A 25,783-nucleotide genomic window follows, 5' to 3' on the forward strand; every position below is an offset into this window, starting at 1 on the left:
AGGTAATGCTGTGCTTCAAGTTTTACACAATGATTAACTTCCAAAAACCTGAATAGAAAAAGTTGGCAGCCATAGGAACTTTCCAGTTAATTTGGAACTATTTTCCAGGTTCATCATGATTTGATTGCTGACATTTGCTGAGTTGCTTGTGGGTTTCTTGTTGAAGTTGTAGGTGCCCACCACGATATTCTTAATTTGCATGTTGAAATGTAATTCTTTGCTGTTCCAGGACAATGGGATTTGTGCATGAGATCTGATCAGCTGCCAGATGATGCCTCAGGTATGATGGAGTTGAGGTGTGGTGGGCATACGCTGGTGAAGTTTGAGATTTTGATTGATAGATTAAACAAGTGAAGGAGCAACAGTTATGCCATTTTATACAAATGATTTATCATTTTAATGATACTTGCCAGATAGAGGTTCGGAAATGATGTACTTTTATGAAAACGGACAAATAGACAAGAACACAAAGCAGTTACACAATGGTTAAATAAACTACGATAACCGTAACTTCATAAATTTAGTAGCGCTGGCCAGTTATTCACTCCGATACCACTTTGGGCTCCATTGAGAGTTTTTGATGTTTTACCTTGAGTAATGCACGTTCACTGCTCTTCATCTGTATCGGTCCCATTCTGCAGTGGCTCATGTTCCTCCTCTGTTTTGGCACACATGCTGGGCTTCTCATTTTCCCACTTGGCAAAGCCCCTGTCCTTTCCCTCTTTCCCTTGAAATTTTGACTTCATTTTTGGGAAGGTGTGTGAGCCTGAGTCGCCAGCAGCCCACCCACTCTCGTGCCACAGGGGCTCTGTCTGTGTGGCCTGGCTGGCCGTAGCTCTCTGTAAGCGTACGGAAATCTTCTGAGCTGAGCCCGTCATTAGTGTGATTGACCTGCCATCAACAGCCTGGTTTCTGCTACTTTGGGGAAAATTGAACACTGCTCCATCTTGAGCTGCAAGTGAAGTGAAGAAAACATACAGATTGAAACTATTAACAGGGAAAAGCCAAAATCCATTTGGAAAGTTGGAGATTGAGAGGGAAACAATCCTTAGCTGAAATATCAAGAGGCATGAAGTAAACTAATTGTGAGTAATTTATCCTGAACTGAGAGTTCAACATCAGGCACGAGAAATATAAAAACCAGAGAAGGCAGATTTCAGGTTCTCGGCAAGAGATGCAGGGGGAATGTGAGAAAGAACTTCAAATGCACTGAGTGCTGTTGCCTTCAGGGTGGTGGATACAGAGGTGATCAATGAGCTGGAAAGGAAATTGGATGCACATATGGAAATAACCTCTCAAAGTACAGGAAAACTGGGACAGTAGAATATTTACTAGACAGCTGGCAAGGGCTCAATGGGCTGAATGGAATCTTGTAATGACTAATGTTAAAATGAGAGCAATTTTTCTCTCTCGTACATTGGTGGAAACATGAAACAAGTTCCCAGTAAGCAATAATCATGTCTCAATGGGCACCCTCACAAAATAACAATGAATATGAGTAATAACAAGGTTGACGATGACACATTAAGTACAGATACAAGATAATCTACATACTGTGGAACATTATCGAGACAATAAAAGTGTTTTATTGCCTGAAAACGCTTACAAGTATCTTCTCAAAGATTAATTCTCCCTAAAATTCAGCAGGGCTCCATAATGCTGACACAGCTATCTGTTTATTTTTAAAGTTTGCAACGGGCCACCTGTTCTGACATTCAGATGTCAATCTATGGTCCTCTGTGACTGTAGGTGGGTTGCTTGGTGACTTTACACCAGGAACCTGGGTTCAGTTCCATCCTCAGGTGATTGTGTTTGCACATTCTCCTTGTGTCTGTGTGGGTTTCCTCTAGGTGCTCCAGTTTCCTCCCACAGTCCAAAGATGTGCAGGTTATAGGTGGATTAGCTGTGGGAAGTGTAAGAATAGAGTAGGGGCAGTGGGTCTGTTTGGGATGTTCTTCAGAGGGTTGGTATGGACTTGATGGACTGAATGACATGCTTCCACATTGCAGGGATTCTTATGTGTGAGTAGAGACCTGTTTTGCAAGTGTAACAGAGATATGAAGTGGGTAGCAATCGTAAAACAGCATCTGTAGTGTGACAGCAACATTAGATTAGATTACTTAGTGTGGAAACAAGCCCTTCGGCCCAACAAGTCCATACCGACCCTCTACAGAGTAACCCACCCAGACCCATTTTCCCTCTGACTAATGTACCTAACACTATGGGCAATTTAGCATGGTCAATTCACCTAACCTGCACATCTTTGGACTGTGGGAGGAATCTGGAGCAATCCCACGCAGACACAGGGAGAATATACAAACTCCACAGAGCCAGTTGCCCGAGGCTGGAATCAAACCTGGGACCCTGGTGCTGAGAGGCAGCAGTGCTAACCACTGAGCCACCATGCCTTTAACATAAAACCTTCAAAAGGTGCGTCAGAAGAATATAATCAAACAAAACCTGGCATCAAGTAACATGAGGCGACAAAGTCAGACAAGGAAGTGTTTGGTCAAAGCAAAAAAGCATCTTCAAGGAAGAAAGAGATTGAGTGGCAGAGAAGTTACAAAATTTCAGATTGTCAGGTTTGTGCAACTGAAGAAATGATCACAATAGAGGAAGCAAAGAAATCGAGAATATGCAAGAAACCAGAGTTGGAAGTTCACCATTGACAGAATTATTTAAACACATTAACATGGATATATGTCAATAATCTACTGTAACTTCAGTCAAGAGCTGAAGCAGCGTCCTAACCGTTGTCATAGTGTCCCTGTTTCCGGACCTAGAGGCTTGGGTTTAAGTCCCATCTGTACTAACATCTCTGAACAGCTTGGTGAGAAATATGTATAAAGTGACATTAAGAGCTATTTTGCTGCAGTTGTTTGTCCCTCCTGAGCCATGAGTGTACCATAACATGCCAACATGTCTGTGATCGAAAATGTCCAAAAGCCTTGGCGATAGCATTCTTTTGTGGCATAGTGGTAGTGTCCCTACCTCTGAGTCAGGAGGCACCCATTCAAGTATCATCTGCTCAATATGTATAGTAACATCTCTGAACAGAGACTAGTTAGAAAATATGTGTTTCTCCAACACAATATAAATTACTGTACTCTGCTTACGCAGTTCCAGCATCCCTCTTCAGAAGTTTCAGAGAACCTCTGCACTCATGAAAGCACAAGCTTATTATATCCAGATAGCAAACAAACCTATTGGTCAGAGGATTAGAGAAATTTCAACTCTTGCAAAGTTGTATTAAATGCAGTATCCACTTAGCACCATCCCTGGCTTAGAGGGACAAGATTGTGGGGTCAAATCCTCTTTTAGGACATTGTCAATGAAGATTTTCAATGTCACTTCCGTCTAATTTCGAAGGAGTGCTGCACTGCCATTGCTGCCAGCTTTCAGACTCAACATTAAATTGGAGAACATAACTTCCCCTCCCTTCATACTCCCTCAGGAAAGCAGCCAACATAATCAAGTACACCTCCTCTCATGGTTATACTCTCTTCCATCAGGCAGAAGATACAAAAGTTTGAAAACACATACCAACAGACTGACGAACAGCTTCTTCCCCACAGTTATCAGACTTATGAATGATTCATATATTAGAGTTGATCTTTCTCTGCACCTTCTCTGTAGCTGTAACACTATATTCTGCATCCTGTTCTATTACCCTGATATAGCACCTAATGTGATTTGTCTGGTTAGCACACAAAGCAATAACTATCATTGTATCTTGGTACATGTGACAGTAAATCAAATCAAAACAAAAAAAAACCTCAGATTGACACAAAAGATCCCATGGCACTGTTTCTGAGAAGAGCAGATGAGTTAGCTCTAACAGATATTTTCACTCAATCATTCACATTGCTGCTGAATCTTTCATCAAGATCTTTACATTATATATATGCAGCAGGTGGGACATGAACTCAGTCTTTCTGGGACAAAATGGTGGCGGCTTGTACATTTACAACATTTAAAAGCATCTGGATGGATTTATGAATATGAAGGGGTTAGAGGGATATGGGCCAAATTCTGGCAAATGGGACTAGATTAGATTACAGCTGAAAATGTGTTGCTGGTTAAAGCACAGCAGGTCAGGCAGCATCCAAGGAACAGGAAATTCGACGTTTCGGGCCAGAGCCCTTCATCAGGATTAGATTACCTACAGTGTGGAAACAGGCCATTTGGCCCAACAAGTCCACACCAACCCTGTGAAGAGTAACTTACCCAGACCCATTCCCCTACCCTAAGTTTACCCCAAACTAATGCACCAAACACTATGGGCAATTTAGTATGGCCAATTCACCTAACCTGCACATCTTTGGACTGGGGGAGGAAATCCACGTAGGCACGGGGAGAATGTGCAAACTCCACACAGACAGACAGTCGCCTGAAGTGGGAATCAAACCCAGGTCCTTGGCGCTGTGAGGCAACAGTGCTAACCACTGAGCCGCCATGCTCAGTTTAGGAAATCTGGTTGGCATGGACAAATTGGACTGAAGGGTCTATTTCTATGCTGTACATCTCTAAGACAATCAATGCATCACATGAGTTTCAGACCAATATTTATCCTTTAATCAGCATTGCTAGCAAGATTATTTTAGATTAGATTCCCTACAGTTTGGAAACAGGCCTTTGGCCCAACCAGACCACACCGACCCACCGAAGAGTAACTCACCTAGACCCATTTCCCTCTGACTAATTGACCTACACTATGGAGCAATTTAGCGTGGCCAATTCACCTGATCTGTACATCTTTGGACTATGGGAGGAAACCGGACCACCCGGAGGAAACCCACGCAGACACGGGGAGAATGTGCAAACTCCACACAGTCACCACACTCCTGTTTGTGGGGGAGCTTTTGTACTTATTGGGTATGTTTCCTGAGTTCCAATAGTGATTACAATTTAAGGAAGATCCTAGAATCTTGTTGTACGAAGAGGCCCTTGTCTGTATGGCCAAAACAAATCTGCCACTAAGTAACACCAGTCTAATTTTCCTGTAACAGGCCTACAGCCTTGAAATTTATGACACTTCAAATGCTCATCAAAGTACATTTTTGAGGTTTCCCGCCTCAGCTATCCTCCTAAGCAGCACATTCCAGGCCCCACCATTTTCTGGCTGAAAAAGCGTTTTATAAAGAAAACATTAATTGAGGATGTATGGTCTGTAGCTTAAAAATGTGTTGCTGGAAAAGCGCAGCAGGTCAGGCAGCATCAAAGGAACAGGAGAATCGACGTTTCGAACATAAGCCCAAAACGTCGATTCTCCTGTTCCTTTGATGCTGCCTGACCTGCTGCGCCTTTCCAGCAACACATTTTTAAGCTCTGATCTCCAGCATCTGCAGTCCTCACTTTCTCCTAGAGGTATGGTCTGCAGCATTGTAAAAATGCAAGATGTGCCACTAAAATGTTGGAGAATGCAGTAGACTTCACCAGAGCGAGCCACTTTGAATGGATGGCCATCACTGTAAGAACGACATATTTTATTCTACTACAGGTTGACACAGTTTTAATAACAGTAAAACAAGTTGACAAACATGAGAAAAGAAGTATGATTCACATGAAAACCGGTTGCATAGCAGGAATTGTTTGCTGAAAGCTGGGCAAATGTGGAGGATATGTGGATAGCTTTGATAAACCTCCAATACCATACTCAGAATTAATCTGCTAAGGGATAAAACACCCATTTTGCCCTAATACCATCCAAAAATATAGTGGAATGATCTCATTTCCTTGAATTTTAAGATATTTTCCTGGGATGTATGTTGGAAACTATCCAGTCAAACTGCTATCCAGTTCAATGACTGAATAGGAAAGGAATGTCCATCGTAGATTGTTCCACTAATAGGCTCAAAGTGATTATGAAAATTAGGTTTACTCCTTAATGTTGTAATCCTTCCAGAGTGCTGAAAGCAGGCTCAAGATATAACCAGCGAAGTGAAACTATTGCAAAACTGTTCTGGCAGACAATCTGAGTGAAATACCCAAGAGTCACTTTACAAAGAAGCCTTGTTTAAAAAAAAAACAATGTATTTTCAATCAACCTGCATGGTCATGTTATGGATGAATGTTGGGCTAGGTGGGACTTGAACCTGGATCTGCTGACCCAGATTAGGAACATTGCCACTATACCACAAAATGCCTTAAAGGCACCCTGAGGCTGTTTTCTAATCAACCTGTTATGATGCACCTGTGGAGCAAGTAAGATTTGAACCCAAATGTCCTGCCTCAGAGGTAGGGACACTACCACTTTGCCACCAGCCCCACTAAAAGCACCCTCTATGTCTGCAGTATTGTTCCACGAATATAATTACTCACGGTCTAAACAGAGAATAAAATTGTATGTACAATATGCTATCAGATGCTCAGTTTGAACTATCACATTGCAACCTCTCTAATCTGAAAATCTATTATTCCAGTTTTCTAAAAATTCTATGAACACTTCTCCAACATTATTACCATCATTTAGTGCACTATTCTGGGAGCAGAAACATTGGGCATGCAGTGTTTTGATAAATTTTTAGATTACTTATAGTGTGGAAACAGACCCTTCGGCCCAACAAGTCCACACTGACCCGCAACCCACCCATACCCCTACCCCTACATTTACCCCTTACCTAACACTACAGGCAATTTAGCATGGCCAATTCACCTGACCCGCACATCTTTGGACTGTGGGAGGAAACCGGAGCACCCGGAGGAAACCCACGCAGACACGGGGAGAACGTGCAAACTCCACACAGTCGCCTGAGGTGGGAATTGAACCTGGGTCTCTGGTGCTGTGAGGCAGCAGTGCTAACCACTGTGCCACCGTGCCGCCCAACAAAATAAAACAATTTTTATGATTGCTTTATAATGGTTTATGACTATCTTATGTTTTGGCTAAAAGTTTGCATCTGCATTGTTTTCTGATTGACATACTTTTGTTTAATTAGATTCTAAGATCATTCTATAAGCCAGAAAAAAATTAAAATTCAGAAAGGAGTTAGAATTGATTCTGGTTACAATGCATTTGCTGACTTTCCTTTTGGCTGATTTTGAAGCTTAGCTTGAGAATCATGTCACTGCAGAGGAACCCTAGCTAATTTTTAATGGGATTGAGACCAGGGTGGGGACAGAAGGTTGGTTAGGGGAGGTGGTGGGGGGGAAATATTACCAGGTCACACGCGTGAACCTGCCATTGTTTTAGGGTGGCCTAGCTGGATGTCCACAAATGGATTGGCCATGAAAGAGTTGGGAGAAAAACCAGGCTGAAGAATGGGAAAAGACTTGCTGCATCTGCGAGAAAGGAAACACTGAATGGTTATAGCACAGAAAGGGGCTATTCAAGGCATAATGTATAAAAATTGCTAAGTTATGTTGCAGCTGATAGAACTTTTGTTAGACCACATTTGGAATATTGTATACAGTTCTGGTCGCCACATTATAGTTGGGATATGGAGGCTTTGAAGAGGGTACAAAAAAAGTTTGCCAGGATTTTGGCTCATCTCGATGGTATTAGCTCTGAGGAGAGAGATTGGACAAACCTGGTTTGTTTGAACTTGTGTGTCAGAGGCTGAGAAGTCACCTAATGCAAGTTCACAAACTTAGGAGAGACATGGATAAAATGGATAATTGAAGTCTTTTTCCCAGGATAGAAATAACATGGGTTTAAGATAAAAGGGGGAAAGTTTAAAAGGAGATGTGAGAGTTTGCACAGAGGGTGGTAAGTGCCTGGAATGGAACTGGTAGAAGCAGTTACAATAGCAACATTTAAGGGGCATCTTGACAGATCCATGAACAGAGAACAGAGGTTTATAGGCCACATGGAGGCAAAAGGCTTCTAGTTTAGAATGGTAGCATGTATCAGCGTGGGCTTGGTGAGGCTAAAGGGTCTGATCCTGTGCTGTTCTGCCCATCATGTCTATGACAGCTTTCTGCAAGGGCAGAGGTTACTAGATCATTAATATGTGACAGTAGAGTGGACATCACTATTAGTGGCTGAATACTTAATGTATTATATCTGGTGTGGTCCCAGTCCCATTAATACATTTTTAAAAAGTCATAACACATTCAGCCTATTGATCATGGCTGCATAATTTAGAACAATAACACTATGTATTCCCCTGAAGTGGGAATGAGAGGCAGGAAAAGAATCAAAGATGCACTTTTCTAATTATTCCCAATTTGACATTCCAAGAACCATAAGAGTGTTCCTACCATTTCCATAGGAGTGTGCCATTGGGCTGCTGGGCAGAGAGCCATGTGAGTGTGGAGGTGGTGAAGCACTCTCCAAGGAGGAGCTCTTGGGCAGCTTCTGGCATGCTAACACTAAAAGATCTTTGCATTGCTTATGACAATTCACACCACAGTCTGCAGAGCAAAAAAGGGCAGCGTTACACAGATTGACAGACATCATCCTCAAGCAATGTTAGCATGACAATGGATCACATGCCCAAATTACTTGTGTGTACATTGACATTTTAAGTACAATGCATGTTTTCTTTTTAAAGAGAAAGGGCCTACAGGCTAAAAGGTGTTGGAGAATGTACGTTTAATGGCTGTGTGGAAAATTTCTATCTGATTACACTGAGTCCCTGAAACGTGTTGAGAGAACTCGATACAATCACACTTTAAACAAATTGAACTGTGATCTCCTGTGGCCACAGAGTAATAAGGGGCTGATTACCCCTTTCTCGTGCATTGTGTCCCAGACTTCAGGTATGATGAGAGTTGAAAGAAAGTTAAATCTGGGCAAAAAAAACCATGTTTGTGTTTTACGCTTCCAGGAATACATGATAAGCTAACGCCACCCCCCAGCTTATGTATGTTAGACAGCAAGCATGCTAGCTTCATGTTTGAGTTTCACTGTGATAAAGCATGCTGTGAAGCTAAGGACTTCCACTAGATAGCCCTCTATCTCTCTGATTACTGAAAACACATCAAGTCAACAGGATGACTTGAGGGAAACTGCAACTTTCACCTACCTGCAGAAATAAGAATTTCCAAAACACTACTCAACTGCCAAAGTCAGCACAACCAGAATGTCACACCTTGGTGGCTGCAATGCTTCCATTTACACAAACCAACCAAAGGCTGATTTGGGATTTTTGTTTTGAATGACAGTTGTAACAATGCTCAGCTATTGGGTGAATATCACAAATGGAAAGGCCTGGAAAATAGATTAGATTACTTACAGTGTGAAAACAGGCCCTTCGGCCCAACAAGTCCACACTGACCCTCTGAAGAGCAATCCACCCAGACCCATTCCCCTACATTTACCCCTTCACCTAGCACTATGGACAATTTAGCATGGCCAATTCACCTAACCTGCACATTTTTAGACTGTGGGAAGAAACCATAGCATCCCGAGGAAACCTACGCAGACACTGGGAGAATGTGCAAACTCCACACAGACAGTTGCCTGAGGCAGGAATTGAACCTGGGTCTCTGGCGCTGTGAGGCAGCAGTGCTTACCACCGTGCTGCCCACTTTAGTTAATCAATTATAATGCCACTGTTGTAAAATGACTAGCATGAATTGTCATGCACTGGGATCATCTTCCTTCTTCCAAACATGCAGCATTTAAAAGTGAGATAGAACTATTCAATGTCCACCATCTGACTGTGTCTTAGTGATGTTGATTCAATGTGGAGATATTATTGATTGTACAGGGGGTGAGTACCATGCGCCCGTCAATTCCCTTTCATTGATGGGGAAGACTCTCCCAGGACAATGATTGTGATGGGTGAACTAAACTGCAGGGCGACCAGGTTTCAGGCCTTAGGAGGCAGTCAAATGAATGTGAACTGTTGGAGTTCTTATTTCAGCAACCAAGTTTCTGATGACTGCCTCAAAATATAATGGCAAAAGTCAAGTATCTTTCTTGAGTAGTGCAGAAGAATGGAAAGGGAAACTAGGGTCACTAAAGTCATTTGATGAATGAATTCTGTTGTCTTTTTATCTGACTTGGTCTACATATAATTCCAGATTTACAGCAATGTGACTGACTTGACTGTCTCCTGAAAAAGTTTAGGAAGTCACTCAATTTTAACAATTAGGGATGGGCAATAAATGTTTGCCTTGCCAGCAAATGCCCACATCCCCATGAAGGAATGACAAAATTCGCAGTGATGGTTGATATGATCTCTTTACTCATCACAAAAATGAGTTTTTTTAAAAAAAGAATGGACACCTGCAATAAGAACTCCAACTGTTCACATTCATTTGACTCACTCCTAAGGCCTGAAATTTAAGAGCCCAGGTTCCTTAGCTCCATGTCCCTAAAACATCCTTCGCCTATATTCAAACACAATAGGTGCCCAGAACAAAACGCAAGTCCTTATTTACCTTTACACTTGTATCCCTGTTTGATTAGGCCCCAGAGCTGTAAAGAGAAGAGAACAAAAGAATGTTAGTGATTTGGGAAGGAAATCGGAAGGTGAAGTAATGAAAGAGGAAGGCACAGGGGCCTGCTGTAGCACAAACAGGATGTGCTATTCACAACACCCTTCCTGTCAGAGACAGAGGGGATCATTATTTCAGACCTGCATCAGAACCAGCACTGCTCTCAAAATTCATTCGAAGCAGGGAAAAGTCTTGCCGGGTTAAAAATTCCATGATAAGCCTATCTCGGTGAAGTATACTCTTCAGGCTGGGAGCAGTGGGGGAGCCACATTTTACATCCTTTTGCTGCTTCAGACCTCAGTGCAGCTGTTTCCATTAAGATGCGCAATGAAAACAGCACGGTTTTTACAGTTTGCTTCAGTCCAGCGAGGGAATAGAGGGTCACATGCTGCTGAGGCTAAAAACTGTCCAGCAAAGAGACAGAGCTCCATAGCAACAAATCACCTTGCTCAGTGACAATCAGGAGACTGGCTGTGTAAACCATCACAATAGAAACTCTGCCAAAATGCTCGGCAAACACGGAAATGATAAGCAATCTGTTAAAACAGAAAGGGTGCAGAATCCCAGCCCATATATGTGCCCAGCTTGAGTCACACAAAGTGCACACTGATCCTGTACTCACTGTTCCAGGGACATGGGGAGAGAGTGTACACTGACTAAAACTACAGTGTAATCTTTAGGAAACAGTGCAGGAAAGGTGAATAAACTTTTAGATGCTTGCTTCAGAGATTCCTGTTTCCTGATCCCAGTGATAGTCATTGAGACAGAGGTGGGATGTGGGGGGTAGGGGGGGCGAGCGGGGAGGGTGGTGGGATGTTCAGGTGAAGGTCTCATGCTACTCAATAGCAAAGCATCCAAGGAAATGGCACCTTCATGAGTCTACTGATGTTCACCTTGAACAACATCAGTAGGAGCTAACTTTGTGGCAAGTAACTTACTCTAGGTATGATCAAGCAGACTGAGATCACACGGTTATGTTATAAGCATATGAACAAGGAACAAGAGTAGACCATTCAGCCCTTCGAGCCTGTTCCCCCATTCAATAAGATCACGGCTGATCTAACTTTAACCTGAACTCTACATTTCTGCATATCCCCAATAAACATTTATCCCCTTGGTCATTAAGAATCTATCTACTTCTGCCTCCAAAACATTTTAAAATTCTGCATCATTGCCTTTTGAGAAAGAGAACTCTAAAGATATTCAGAGAAAAGAAATGTTTCTACATTTCTGTCTTAAACAAGTGCCCTCTTACATTTGAATAATGGCCCTTTATTTTAGATTCTTCCACAACACAGGAGACACCCTTTCAACATCCACCTGGTTAGGTCTCTTCAGGATCTTATACCTTCCAATTAAATCATCTCTGACTATCCAGAGGATATAGGCCTAGTTGGTCTCATACTTCCTCATAAGGCAATCCACTCATTCCAGATTTTAGTCTAGTAAACCTTCTGTGAATCATTTCCAACACAATAGTATCCCTCCATCTGTACGGTGACAAGCACCATACACAATACTCCATATGCAATCCTACTAACGCCTTGTATAACTGGAGAATAACTTCCCTACTCTGGCACTCAATTCCTCTCACAATAAAACTTTCCTGATTATTCACTGTACCTACATACAAACCTTTTGTGATTCACTAGGATACACAGATCTCTCTCGCTCTCAGAGCTTTATAAACCTTTTACCATTCAGAAATCTGTCTTCTTTATTCCTTCTGCCAAAATGAACAATTTCCATTTTCCCACATTGTACTGATTTGTCAGCTCATTGCCCATTCACTAAACCTATCCCTTTGTAGGCTTCCTATATCCCCTTCACAGCTCTGTTGCCTGAACATTAAAGGAACTAGGGGTTTTCTCCTTAGAAGAGAGAAGTTTGAGAGGAGATTTGATTTTTTAAAAATCTTGAAGGGTTCTAAACAATATTGATAGAGAAACTCTCTTGCCACCGAGCAGAATAATCATGGACCAGTAGACACTTGGCAATGATAGCAGTGATGAGGTGAGCAAATAATTTTTAAATTCAGACCAGTCACTGAATGCGAGTGTTCTGCCTCAGTGTAATGGAAGTAAATTCAATTGTGGTTTTCAAAAAGGGTTTGGATAGCACCTTAATAGAAAACGATTTGCTGTGAGATGGGGAAAGGTTGAAGAGTAGGATCCGAGAATTGCTCTTGCAGTGGGTGGGAATGTTTAAATTGGATTGAAAGGTCTCCTACTGTGCTGTAATGATTCTAACTCTTAATTTTAGAATTAAGTCCTACAGTCACTTTCAAGATGATGGCTTTAATTTCAGAAAAAATATCACCACTTAAACAATAAGAATTTCTAAAATATTCTTCATTATAAAGAATTCAATAGCTTGTCAAACACCATATTTAAAGGACAATAGAACATTTAATACAAAAAATATCTGGACATAGGGTATTCACTTCAGGAGTCAGGTAATCTTTGAGTAATAGGACCAAATGCTGGATAATGGACTAGATTAATTTAGGATATCTGGTTGGCATGGACGAGTGGGCTGAAGGATCTATTTCTGTGCTGTACAACTGTATGACTATGATAACAGAACTTTTCTCCAATCAAAGGCATTTGATAAAGAGCAAAATCAAAAATTATTGTGAGAAGAAACGCTCATTGTGTAGGGGGTAATGCATTAGCATGGATAGAAGGTTGGCTAAAGCACAAAGTAGACATAAATGGATCTTTTTCAGGTTATGAACAGAATGTAAGGAAGTTACAAAAGATATAGATAGATTAAGTGAGATCTGCCAAATGGAAAAATGTGAAATTGTGCACTTTGGTATAAAGAATGAAAACAAAGTTATGTTAAATATAATATGAGAAATAACTAGCACCTGGTTAATCAAACAGGCAGAGATTGCAGTTACAAGGGGACATTGGAGATATAAGAAGTACAGTTAGTAAGTTTGCAGATGACACCAAAATTGGAGGTGTAGTTGACAGCGAAGAGGGTTACCTCAGATTACAACAGGATCTTGACCAGATAGGCCAATGTGCTGAGAAGTGGCAGATGGAATTTAATTCAGATAAATGTGAGGTGCTGCATTTTGGGAAAGCAAATCTTAGCAGGGCTTTTCCACTTAATGGTAAGGTCCCAGGGAGTGTTGCTGAACAAAGAGACCTTGGAGCGCAGGTTCATAGCTCCTTGAAAGTGGAGTTGCAGGTAGATAGGATAGTGAAGAAGGCGTTTGGTATGCTTTCCTTTATTGGTCAGAGTATTGAGTACAGGAGTTGGGAGGTCATGTTGCAGCTGTACAGGACATTGGTTAGGCCACTGTTGGAATATTGCATGCAATTCTGGTCTCCTTCCTATCAGAAAGATGTTGTGAAGCTTGTAATGATTCAGAAAAGATTTACAAGGATGTTGCGAGGGTTGGAGGATTTGAGCTGTAGGGAGAGACTGAACAGGCTGGAGCTGTTTTCCCTGGAGCGTTGGAGGCTGAGGGATGAACCTTACAGATATTTAGAAAATTATGAGGGGCATGGATAGGGTAAATAGGCAAAGTCTTTTCCCTGGGGTTGGGGAGTCCAGAACTAGAGGGCATAGGTTTAAGGTGAGAGGGGAAAGGTTTAAGAGACCTACGGGGCAACCTTTTCACACAGTGTGTGGTACATATATGGAATGAGCTGCCAGAAGAAGTGGTAGAGGCTGGTACAATTGCAACATTTAAAAGGCATTTGGATGGGTATATGAATAGGAAGGGTTTGGAGGGAAATGGGCCGGGTGTTGGCAGGTGGGACTAGATTAGGTTGGGATATCTGGTCGGCATGGGCGGTTTGGACCGAAGGGTCTGTTTTCATCTCTATGACTCTAAGCTGAGGTTGTTTCCCCAAAGAGATGTTTGTCTGGAGATTTGACTTTTAGAAACAAAACATGAGACGGCCAGACAGTGTGGATAGAGAAAATCATTTGTCATTGGTGGAAGGGTCAATTAGATGCCAGTTTGAGGGTATTATAGAGTCATAGAGTCATAGAGTCATACAGCATGGAAACAGACCTTTCGGTCCAGTCAGTCCATACCAGACATAATCCCAAACTGAACTAGTCCCACCTACCTGCTTCTGACCTGTATCGCTCCAACCCTTATTCATGTACTTATCCAAATGTCTTTCAAACTTTGTAACTGTATCTACATTCACCACTTCCTCAGGAAGTTCATTCCATGTGCAAACTATGCCCTGAGTAAAAAATTTGCCTCAGGTCTTTTTTGAATCTCTCTCTTGTCACCTTAAAAAAGTGTCCCCTAGTCTTGAAATCCCCCATCGTAGGGAAAAGACAATTACTATTAACTCTACCTATACCTTTCATTGTCTAAACTTTTTTCAGGTAGCCTCTCAACCTCCTACGCTACAATGAAAAAAGGTCCTAGCTTATCCAGCCTTTCTTTATAACTCAAACCTCCCATACCCAGCAACATCCCGGTAAATCTCTTCTGAACCCTGCCCAGTTTGATAATATCCTTCCTATAACTGGGTGACTAGAACCGGACACAATATTCCAGAAGAGGCTTCGAGAGTTCTGTCATCTGTGTAATCTGTGTCCATCATACTCACACGCTCATATTCCAGAACCAAAACACTCACTTCATAAATAAATGACTATCCTGATCTTATCACTGTTTCTGTTGCTGATCTCCTCAAACTGGCATCTTCTTGACCCTGCCATCAATGACAGATGGTTTTCTCTTTCTACACTGTCTTAGTCATCTCATGTTTTTTATTCCGGAAGTCAAATCTCCTGTCAAACTTCCTTTAAGATGAACAATCTCAGCTTATTCAATGTACCCTTGTAATAGCAATCTTGGCCTGTTTGATTATACCTGGTGTTAGTTATTTCTCACCAATTATAACCAATGTGCAATAGAAGAAATGTGAAGATAATCTGCCTTGCAAGGATATCCAAGTTTTACATTTTTCCAGCTCCTACAAACCAAGTGGACCTTATCTGTGTGTTCCAGTGGTCTGTTACATTGGACATTCAGATTTGGCTGATCTGAGTTTGGAACATGAGTTCTCCCTAGAAATATTGCCACAAAATATCAGTGAGCATTCATTGTGTGGATTAACAATATCAGGAAATGCAGCAGCAACATGAAAGCAACCAGGTTCGAAAGCAATTCATATGTTTGTGTTATATCTCACTGGGAGTACTTACAAATCCTGCACAGTGCTCACAGAAGGTGGGTTTAAGGTATGTCATCTCTTGAAAGTTGTGAATAAAGCCCTGCCCCATTTTGCACTGGAGCTGAGAGTTGGCGCGCAGAAAATAGGCCATCATTTCGTCTTTGCTGATCCGACCATCTCTGAGAAGTAGAGAAGAAAATATATTTTAATTGGAGCACAAATCCTGGAAAACAAACTGTTTAATGTGAAAAATGGAGAAAATGGAAACACGAAGATAATGGAGAAAGGAAGAAACAGTTTTTAAATTCTGTCAATGTTTTCACTTGTAAAATGTAACTTCGGCATATATCAGAGGAGGACTCTCAATAACACAATAGTTTCCATCTCACTGCGACACGTGGCCTCTTGGAACAGGAATAATCTTAATCTCCATCAGCAAATTATGGTGTCAGCTAGAAACTAGGAACTCCGTTGAGACTTTTCATTTCGGAGCCTTGTAGCCAATGTTCCCTCTAAGCTGCACTGCCATACTGATTTCCAATGCTGGAGGTCTTTGCATGGACTCTGGGGACTCACACAGCGGAAAATAAATTAGTGGGGAACGTAGCTGACAGTCAGAGCTTAGTTACAGCTTGATTCAATCTCAAGGTGCACAGAGGTCAAAGGTCAGTTTAAAAATTAAGAACGTCTTGATTGTATTTGTACATTAGCATGGTCAATGGCAAATGATGGTGAACTGGACTTCTCAAGGTGTCCAAGCCGATACTACAAGGACAGCTACAAGTGGAAAGATTGTATGTCATGCCACTGGATGTTGGCATGACAACTGGGAAACAGGCCGTGATGGGTATGACCTCTGCAATCGTAATAGAAAAAAGGAACAGAAACGAAAAGCTTAGCCTGACCAAGAAGGCAGCCCAGTGAAAGCTCGGGCCCAGCGAAGCGTGCATCTCCTCAGCTGCACTGACTGAGGCTGCTGCACCAGAGTGGGGCTCTTGAGCCGAGACCAGACAATGCTAAGCACAGTGTTGACCACCGGGACATACTCCACGAGGTGTAGATGCTGCAACAACTGATGCATGTAACCACCAATGACTGAACCAACACCACCAAAAGTAATATTAAATGGTTTCACAGACCAGGAAGTCTAGTTGCAAGTGCAACTTTAACCTGACCGGCTCGGCAGAAACCAGGGCAGAGAGCGAGCATAGTGACAGCAGCTAAAATGGCAATAATAAAATAGAATTAATAGTTTATTATTTTCCAACAAGCAGACAGCAAAGACACTCAGTCAAAGCCAACAGAATCAGTTGGACAAGAGCTCGATTATTTCTATTGCCTTCTTTAGGGTTCAATCACAATTTTAACTCAGTGACCAAAATTTCCAGCAGGCAAGTAGGTTCCCTCAAAGAGATTATGGGGACTGCAGAGGCTTAAAAGGTGCTTTAAGAAGTTATTTAGCTCCTCTTTCAAGTAACTGAATGACTTCATGGGGAAACCCATATGTTTTAGGCTAAAATGGCATGGTTGGGGTCAGGTACCGCCTCCTCACAGCTCCCCACAAAACCTGCAAATGTATTTTCACTGAAATGGAGTAAAAAGAAGCTCAGCATAGGAGTGAGATCCAGGAATACAATCATCCATTTCCCAGCTCCTTAAAAGCTGGTAGCTATGGATTCTGCTTTCTCTCCACAGATCCTGCCAGACCTGTTCACCTTTTCTGGAAATTCCTATTTTTATTTCTGATTTACAACATCCGCAGTTGTTTCAGTTTTTATTAACTATGGAATAAAGATGAGATTTGGATCATCTCCTCACTCAGAAAAAACTAGTCTCTTCCTGTGGAGATGGCACCCTCAGTAAACCATAAGCCTCGAGTATTGTATTTGCATTTCTCCATTTATTTAGAATCCAAGGATGTGATGATGAAAATCATATTGATGCAGGTCATCAAATTACCCAGTGATCTCCATCTTGCCAACAGAGCAAACAGTTGTGTGTGTTATTTCTAAGAATTTATCGGTTCCATCCAGAATATTAAAGGACTCAAGGCAAAATAATTGTGTGTCAGTTTTCAGAAAATTGCAAGTATTATTCTACTTTTATTCTCATTTTGAACTTTGAATTTTAAGTAGCATTAATTAGATTTTGATTTCAGTTCTGTGAAAGTAACTTCATAGAATCATTCAGTGCAGAAGAGATCTTTTGTCCAATCTAGTGTGTACTACCAAAACTATTCCACTATCTACAGTAGGTCAGGCAGCATCCAAGGAACAGGAGATTCGACCTTTCGGGCATAAGCCCTTCTTCAGGAAACCTTCTTCAGGTTTCCAGCAACACATCTTCAGCTCTGATCTCCAGCATCTGCAGTCCTCACTTTCTCCACTATCTACAGTACTCTCACTTCCCTCCTCTAGGCCCACAGTTTGAATTTTTTTGACACTTCATGTGCTCATCCAAGTACTTTTTAAAGGTTGTGAGGTTTCCCACCTCAACTATTCTCCCAGACCCCCACTAGGTGAAAATGTTTTTCTTCAATTCCCCTCGAAACCTCCTGCCTTTCACTTTGAAATTATGCCCCATTCTTATTGCCCCTCTGACTAAGAAGAACAGCTGTTTTCTATTCACCCTATCCTGGTCCCTCAATCTTATACACCTCTATCAGGTCCCCTCTCATCCTTCTCTGCTCCAGAGAAAACAGCCCGAGCTTATCCAGCCTTTCTTCATAGCTGAGATGCTCCATCCCAGAAAACCTTCTGGTGAGTTTTCTCTGCACCCGCTCCAGTGCAATCACATCCTTCCTGGAGAGTGGTGACGAGAACTACACACAGTACTCCAGCTGGGGCCTAACCAAAGTTCTGTACATCTCCAACATGGCCGACATATTCTTACAATCTTTATCATGACTGGTAAAGGCAAGCATACTGTATGCCTCCTCACCTCCTTATTCACCTGGCCTACTGCCTTCACGGATCTGTGAACAGGCATGCAAGATCTCGAAGTTCTTCTGAGTTTCCTAGTATCTTGCCATTTATTGAGTAGCCTTTTGTCTTGTTACTTCTTCCAAAATGTATCACCTCACATTTATCAGGGTTCAATTGCACCTGCCACTGCTCTGCCAATCTGACCAATTCATTTACATCCTCCTGCAAACCAACACCTTCCCCCTCACTGTCAACCCAACCAATCTTTGTGTCAACTTCTTTTAAAAAGAGGACAGAAAATCATTTGAAACATGTGAACTAAATATACAGCATCCAAGAAACCATATGATTTAAGTTCAATGCCTTGGTCAGACACCAAGAGCAATCATTGCTGAATATTAATAACTTTGGAGAGTTTTATGACCTACGCAGAAGTAAATGGGCAGGGGCTACTCTTAGGCTAAGTTCTGAGTCAAGTTTCTATTCAGAAGAACAGTTTTCATATCAGCAGAAGTGAAGGTTGGATTTGTAGAAACTCCCAGACTGTAGGTGCTTAGTTTGTAGAAATTTCCTGGCTATCAGAACTGTAAAGAAATCCCAATGCTCAGGCATGGAAAAAGTTTTCTCTGCCGTCAAAACTGGGAAGAGTCCACTGGGTAAAAAACCTTAGAATTAAGATAGGAGTGATACTTTAGTAGGATTGAATATCCATAAAGGTTATTGCCAGGAGAAAGTTTTCAATCTTTGCTCCTTTTCTTTATAAAATCATCCAGCACAGAAACAGACGCTTCAATCCAACCAGCCCATGCCAACCATAATCCCAAACTAAACTAGTCCCACCTGCCTGCACTTGGCCCATATCCCTCCAAACATTCCTTATTCACGAACATATCCAAATGTCTTTTAAACGTTGCTACTACACCCACATCCCCTGGAAGTCCATTCCACACACAAACCACTCTCTGTGTAACAAAGTTGCCCTTCATGTCCTTTGTAAATTTTTCTCCTCTCACCTTAAAAGTATGCCCTTTAGTCTTGAAGTTCCCCACACCAGGGAAAAGATACAAGCTAATCACCCTATCCATACCCCTCCTGATTTTATAAACCTCTAGAAGGTCACTTTATATTAAAATTTTCCAAAATTGTCATATATGTAAGAAAATATAGCTTTGTTTGCTTTTTCTTTTGTGTAATAAACTTATGTTCTTTTGTTAAAAGTACATTGACAGCCTTTAGTGAGTACATTGATTGAGTGACTGATGACTGCTGTAATCCAACTGCAAAAATAAAACTTATACTCTCTCGTTTCACACTGGGATCTGACTTGTCTCATATTAACATTAGATGAGATAGTAACAAGGATATTGCCTCCTGGAAAGACGTCTAGTGTAGGTTCACTAAGTTGATCCTGGGGTGACGGGAGTTGTCTAATGATGGAAGGTTGTGTAAATTGTGCCTATATTATCTGGCACGCATAGGAGAGTTGACCTCATTGAAACACAGAATTTTGAAGGCATTTGACAGGGTAGACAGATTGTTTCTGCTACTTGTGAAACCTATAAAACAGACATTGTCTCAGGATAAAAGGTTAATTATTTAGAAATATTAGTGAATTGATTTCTCCTCATCTAAGCATTATAAATCATTAGAATTCTCTACAAGGGTTGTTGATGCTCCATCAATTGAATTGATTTTAAGGCTGGGACGGACTCTCAGAGAATCAAGGGGTATGGGGATTGAATAGGAAAGTGGAGTGCTGAAGTGAGCCTTAAGCATGCTGAATGATGCAACAGGTTCAGACCTACCCTCCCCCTCGTGTTTTCGCAGACATCCTCAATTAACATCAATTGTGTGGATGGACATTAGTGAAATGCAGAGACCAAGAGCTGAACTTTTCTTTGGATTTAGATGCAGGGCTGAGAAAGCTCAGTTGTACATTGGGCTGACTTCCCACATAAAATCATAGAGACCCTACAGTGTGGAAGCAGGCCAACCCTCTGAAGAGCATCCCATTGAGACCCACCACCCTCCCTATCTCTGTAACCCTGCATTTCCCTTTGCTAATCCACCGAGCCTACACATCCCTGGACACTATGGATAATTTAGCATGGCCAATCAACCTAACCTAAAAATCTTTGGACTGTGGGAGGAAACCGGAGCTCCTAGAGGAAACCCACACTGACATGGGGAGAATGTACAGACTCCACACAGACAGTCATCTGAGGGTGGAATTGAACCTGAATCTTTACCCCTGTGGGGCAGCAGCACTTGCCACTGACTCACTGTGCCACACAGTGCCAAAGTATTCCTGGTCTGGAAAGATTTCCTGGTGCAGGATGCCACAGGAAACGTAAACCTACTCAACACGGGCAGGCTGGGGTGTAGACAGAAACAGATTCGGGACCATGTTCATCCTGTCAGTCAAGAGATGGGCTGGAGATGACTCCCTAGCTGTGCAGTGAAGGGTTGTTGGTGGGTCTTCTCACTGGTCTAATGAAGAGCCACAAGTATGGAACAGCCAGGGTAATCCATACTGACAGTCCTAACAACCATGATCATAAAAGCACATGGAATAGAGGCAGCAGTGTACCATTTAGCCCCTCAAACCTGCTTTTGATCACATCTTGGCTGAGCAGATCGAAGCTTGAGTCCGCTTTCCTCTAACCCACCCTCCCACAGCTCTCGACTCCTCTCGATCTGTCTCATACAGGGGTGAGAGAAATTTGGAAAACCGTGGTGTGCCTTCACTAACTTTAAATTGTCAAAAGTCTTCCAAGATCTTATCAGAACATGTTTCGATCCTAGGCGGATTTGAAAAGGAGGAGTTTTCCTCTCGCTGAGGGAAACTAGAATTAGGAAACACAATATAAGAATAAGATGCCTCTCATTGAAGGCAGAGAAATGTTTTTTTTAATCTCTCAGGAGGGTTGTTAGTCCCTTCCCCAGAAAGCAGCAGAGGCTGGATTATTGAAGTGGTTCAGTATAGAGGTAGATTGATTTCCTGATAGACAAGTGAGTCAAGGGTTACCGAATGGCAGACAGCAAAGTGAGGTTGAGGCCACAACCAGGTTGGCCACAAGTTCTCTGAATGGCAGAATGGGCCTGAAGGGCTGATTGGGCCAACTGCTTGTCCCACGTTTCTATGTTCACCTCTGTTGTTAAGGTTCACATTTCTACCTGAACAATACTTATTTTTCCAGCGGGGTGCACTGGCATCATGTGCTGCAGGACCTATAATTAGGGCATCCTGCCATCCTCACAGAGATGTATAACATGGAAACAGACCCTTCGGTCCAACTTGTTCGTGCTGACCACATATCCTAAATTACTCGAGTTGCATTTGCCAGCACCTACCCATATCCCTCCAAACCCTTCCTGTTCATATACCCATCCAACTGCATTTAAAATGCTGTAATTGTAGCAGCCTCCACCACTTCCTCTGGCAGCTCATTCCATACACGTACCACCCTCTGTGTGAAAACGTTGCCCTTATGTCCATTTTATATCTTTCCCCTCTAACCGTAAACTTTTTCCCTCTAGTTCTGGACTCACCCACCCCAGGGAAGACTTTGTCTATTTATCCTGTCCATGCCCCTCATGAGTTTATGAACCTTTAGAAGATCACCCCTCAGCCTCGACACTCCAGGGACAACAGCCCCAGCCTGCTCAGCCTCTCCCTATAGCTCAAATCCCTCGACCCTGGCAACATTCTTGTAAATCTTTTCCGAACCCTTTCAAGTTTCAGAAACATCCTTCTGATAGGAAGGAGACCAGAATTGCACGCATTATTCCAAAAGTGGCCTAACCAATTTCCTGTAAAGCCACAAGATGACCTCCCAACTCCTATACTCAGTACTCTGACCAACAAAGGAAAGCATGCCAAACACCTTCTTCGCTATCCTATCGACCTACGACTCTACGTTCAAGGAACTATGAACCTGCACTCCAGCAGGTTCAGCAACACACCCCAGGACCTTACCATTCAGTGTATAGTTCCTATTCTGATTTGCTTTTCCAAAATGCAGCATCTCGCATTTATGTAAATTAAACTCCAGCTGCCACTCCTCAGCCCATTGGCCCACAACTTCCCACTGATCTTTGAGAGGACCACAACCAATTAGGATCTGGATTAGTGGTGCTGGAAGAGCACAGCAGTTCAGGCAGCAGCTGCCTGGTTTCCAGCATCTGCAGTCATTGTTTTTACAACCACCTTAATGACCAAGCACAGGCTCGGGACCTGCAGATGGTTGCTTCCTTATGCCCAGTCACAGAGTGACTGAGCTGAGCAAAGCATGGATTTGTGAATGGCAAGTCATTGTCACTCACCCATTTGACGTCATGAGTGTGGTGGCGGAGAGCAGAGTGCCTTGTGGGTGTTTTCTCCACCACCTTTCAGACAGTATCTGAAGTGTTTGCACAAGAGATTTTGTTCTTACTCCACTCAGAGGTGCTATTACACATAACTGGGTGACTTTCCCACCACCAAAATGATCGTGATACATACCTTTTGCTTTTTATTTAAAACTAGTAACCACCATCAGTAAAATACCAATGTAATCAATTGAACATTTACTAGTAAAGCCCATTATAGACAATATGAACCTTCACAGATATGGGGAGGGTGGCAATAGGGAGAGCAGGAAAGGACTAAATCAAAATGGAGTTGGATAGGGACAAGAGATTATTAGCAAGATTGAACTTGGATAGAATTTGAACTAATCATTTGTTACAGACTGTAATTGATAAGAAGGTAAATTCTAAGAGTTTACAATAGAGGCAATGTTTTCTCATTAATGGCTTGTAAGAAGTGGTCTTCCCATGGGACCATCCTGCAATTTCAGCTTGTTATCCTATAACACTAATGATTTGGATGAACGAGTTTGCAGATGGCACTGTGAGTTGTGTGGGTGGGAGCAGGAAGCCATAATGGGAAACAGGCAGATAAAGAGAATAGATAAATAGCTAATGGAGTTCAATGTGAATAAGTGTGGGAACAGAACAATGAATCAAAATATTTCCGGAGTAGTGAGAGACAAGGAGGAGGAAAGGGGTTTCGGGGACGATGTAGTCAAGTCACTAAAAGTTAGTGCGCATGTACAAAACGTTCAGAAGAACCTTTAATAAAATGTTGATCTTTGTCTCAAGATGTCTGGAATACAAAAGGGGACGTTCTCCTGTTCTATGCAATCTTGTTTGCCTCTGGCCCCATCTGGGAATAGGCATAACAGTTGTTTCACAGACGTTTTTGAATAATTTACTTTGTGTAAATTTCTATTTAAAGTTGGGTTACAACTGCGTGACAGCAACAAAAAAAATATTCTGTTCTGCAGTGGGGGATTGCAGAAGCTTTCTGGTTGGCTGAAAGATCAATAGGGATTTTTTTCTATTTCACCATGTTAAAAATGAATTGAGACATTTTCATGTTCCATTTTTATATCAAAAACTACAAAAAAAACCAAGGGGAATTTTGGACCTCAAAAAAGTGTAATAATATCAACAAATCATTTGAACCCTGACTAAAACTCAATAAACTGAGGATTCAAAAAGGCTGAGTTAAATTGATTGACATCCAACAATAATTTGGATCATTCACAGACACCAAGGTCTTAATTGTTGTACTTTGTAGAATGTTATAGCACAGAAGGAGCCCATTTGGTCCAATGTGTCTGTTCTTTAAAAAAGCCATCAATTTAGTCCCCAGATCAGAGAGAACAGTGGGCCCAACACTGACTTCTCTTGGTGAGCCCTTTACTCCAGTCTGAAAAACAACCACTCATAATTATTTTCTGCTTTTAGACTGTCAGCTATTCCATTTCTACACAACCCTTTAATCTCATGGATTTTCATTTTGTTAACGGGTTGTCTACTGTTACTTTATCAAAAGACTTTTTAAAAGTCCACAGACTTAATGCCTGCACTTCCTTCATCAATCCCTTTGCATTATTTCACAGAATTGTTCCAATGCAAAATAGGCCATTCAGCCCATCCAATCTGTGCTGGCTCTCTATGGCATTCTCCTACTTTTCTCTCACAGCCCTAAATATTGTTTTCTTTAAATAATCATCTAATTTCCTCCCATCTCCACCACCCTGCCAGGTAGTGCATCCCAGACTCTAAACTACTCACTATGTAAAAAAGATGTTTTGCTTCGGTTGCCAATTGTCTTTTATCTGCACCCTCTCATTCTTGATCCTTTTATGAGAGGGAACAATTTCTTGATCTCTACTGTTTCCATTTCCCTCATGATTTTGAAAACATTTCACTGAAAAGTTCAAAGTTAGTTAAGGGCAATTTGATTTAAACAAATCAGTGATGCCTTTCAATTATTAATCCGTGCTAATTCAAGTGACAATTAATTTTCCCCAATTATTGCCCCTAAACACTATCTGCTGATGAGATTCACAAACTGACATATAGTTGCTAGAAACATAGAAACATTGAAAATAGGAGCAGGAGTAGGCCATTCAGCCCCTCGAGCCTGTTCTGCCATTCGATATGATCGTGGCTGATCATCCAACTCAGCACTCTGTTTCCACTTCCTTCCCATACCCTTTGGTCCCTCCAGCCCTAAGAACATTCAATGTTCTTTCCTCAACTGCTTTCCATAGGTGTGCCACTCTGTGTGAAAAAATGTCTCCTCATCTCAGTCCTAAATGATTGACCCCATACCCTTACACTGTGACTCACTCTTTCCTTTATTGAACAAAGGTGTGACATTTCCAATCCACCTGTCTTCCCATACCCAAAAGGAAGATGGACAATTGTAACCTGAACTTCTGCAGTTTTTAACCCTTTCCTCTCTCAACATTCAAAATTTGTCCAACTTGGACCAGGTGACTTTTCTGCTCATTTTTTATGTATTTAATTTTGATCCTATCTCAGTTCTCAACTAGCTGGATGATAGTCATGCTCACGACATGAATTGCCTTTCCAAATCTCGTCCACTGAATACTCAACTTTTACAATATTCATTGCATTGAAATGTAGCTCTACCGCATCAAAATTTACACTTGAAATTTGTATTTGCCAGGGTCTTTTAATGAATACTTTTTAGTATTCATTCTTGCTAAATGGACTTGATTGGAAAGGCTAGAATGTGTTCCCTTAGTTGACTTTTGAGTGGGGACTTCAGAAGTCAGACAAGAATCAACTACAATTGGAAGGAAGGGGAGACTTTGTATAATGATGACAGATCTCCTCTACGGATGACAGTGCTGAACTAGTTGGGGCTTTTACAAACAACTAAACAAACAATCTGACAGTTTAATAGTTACAATTTTTTGTCTAAAAGGGTTGACGTGAAGTAGA

The 25,783-nt window shown here is 41.8% G+C and overlaps 1 protein-coding gene across 1 annotated transcript in view; it reads right to left on the bottom strand.

Annotated features, from left to right (window-relative positions):
- Positions 1-365: 365 nt before the first annotated feature.
- Positions 366-25,783, bottom strand: part of rasgrp3 (RAS guanyl releasing protein 3 (calcium and DAG-regulated)) — a 138,571-nt gene continuing 113,153 nt past the window's right edge. The window contains exons 13-16 of the mRNA XM_060831321.1: positions 15,583-15,730; positions 10,333-10,369; positions 8,203-8,355; positions 366-952 (exon numbers count right to left, since the gene is read on the bottom strand). Coding sequence (XP_060687304.1) covers positions 606-952; positions 8,203-8,355; positions 10,333-10,369; positions 15,583-15,730 — 685 coding nt within the window. The 3' untranslated portion in view covers positions 366-605. The remainder of the gene's footprint in view (positions 953-8,202; positions 8,356-10,332; positions 10,370-15,582; positions 15,731-25,783) is intronic.

This window comes from Hemiscyllium ocellatum, chromosome 10 (genome assembly GCF_020745735.1).
Source record: "Hemiscyllium ocellatum isolate sHemOce1 chromosome 10, sHemOce1.pat.X.cur, whole genome shotgun sequence".
In the NCBI taxonomy this organism is placed as follows: Eukaryota; Metazoa; Chordata; class Chondrichthyes; order Orectolobiformes; family Hemiscylliidae; genus Hemiscyllium; species Hemiscyllium ocellatum.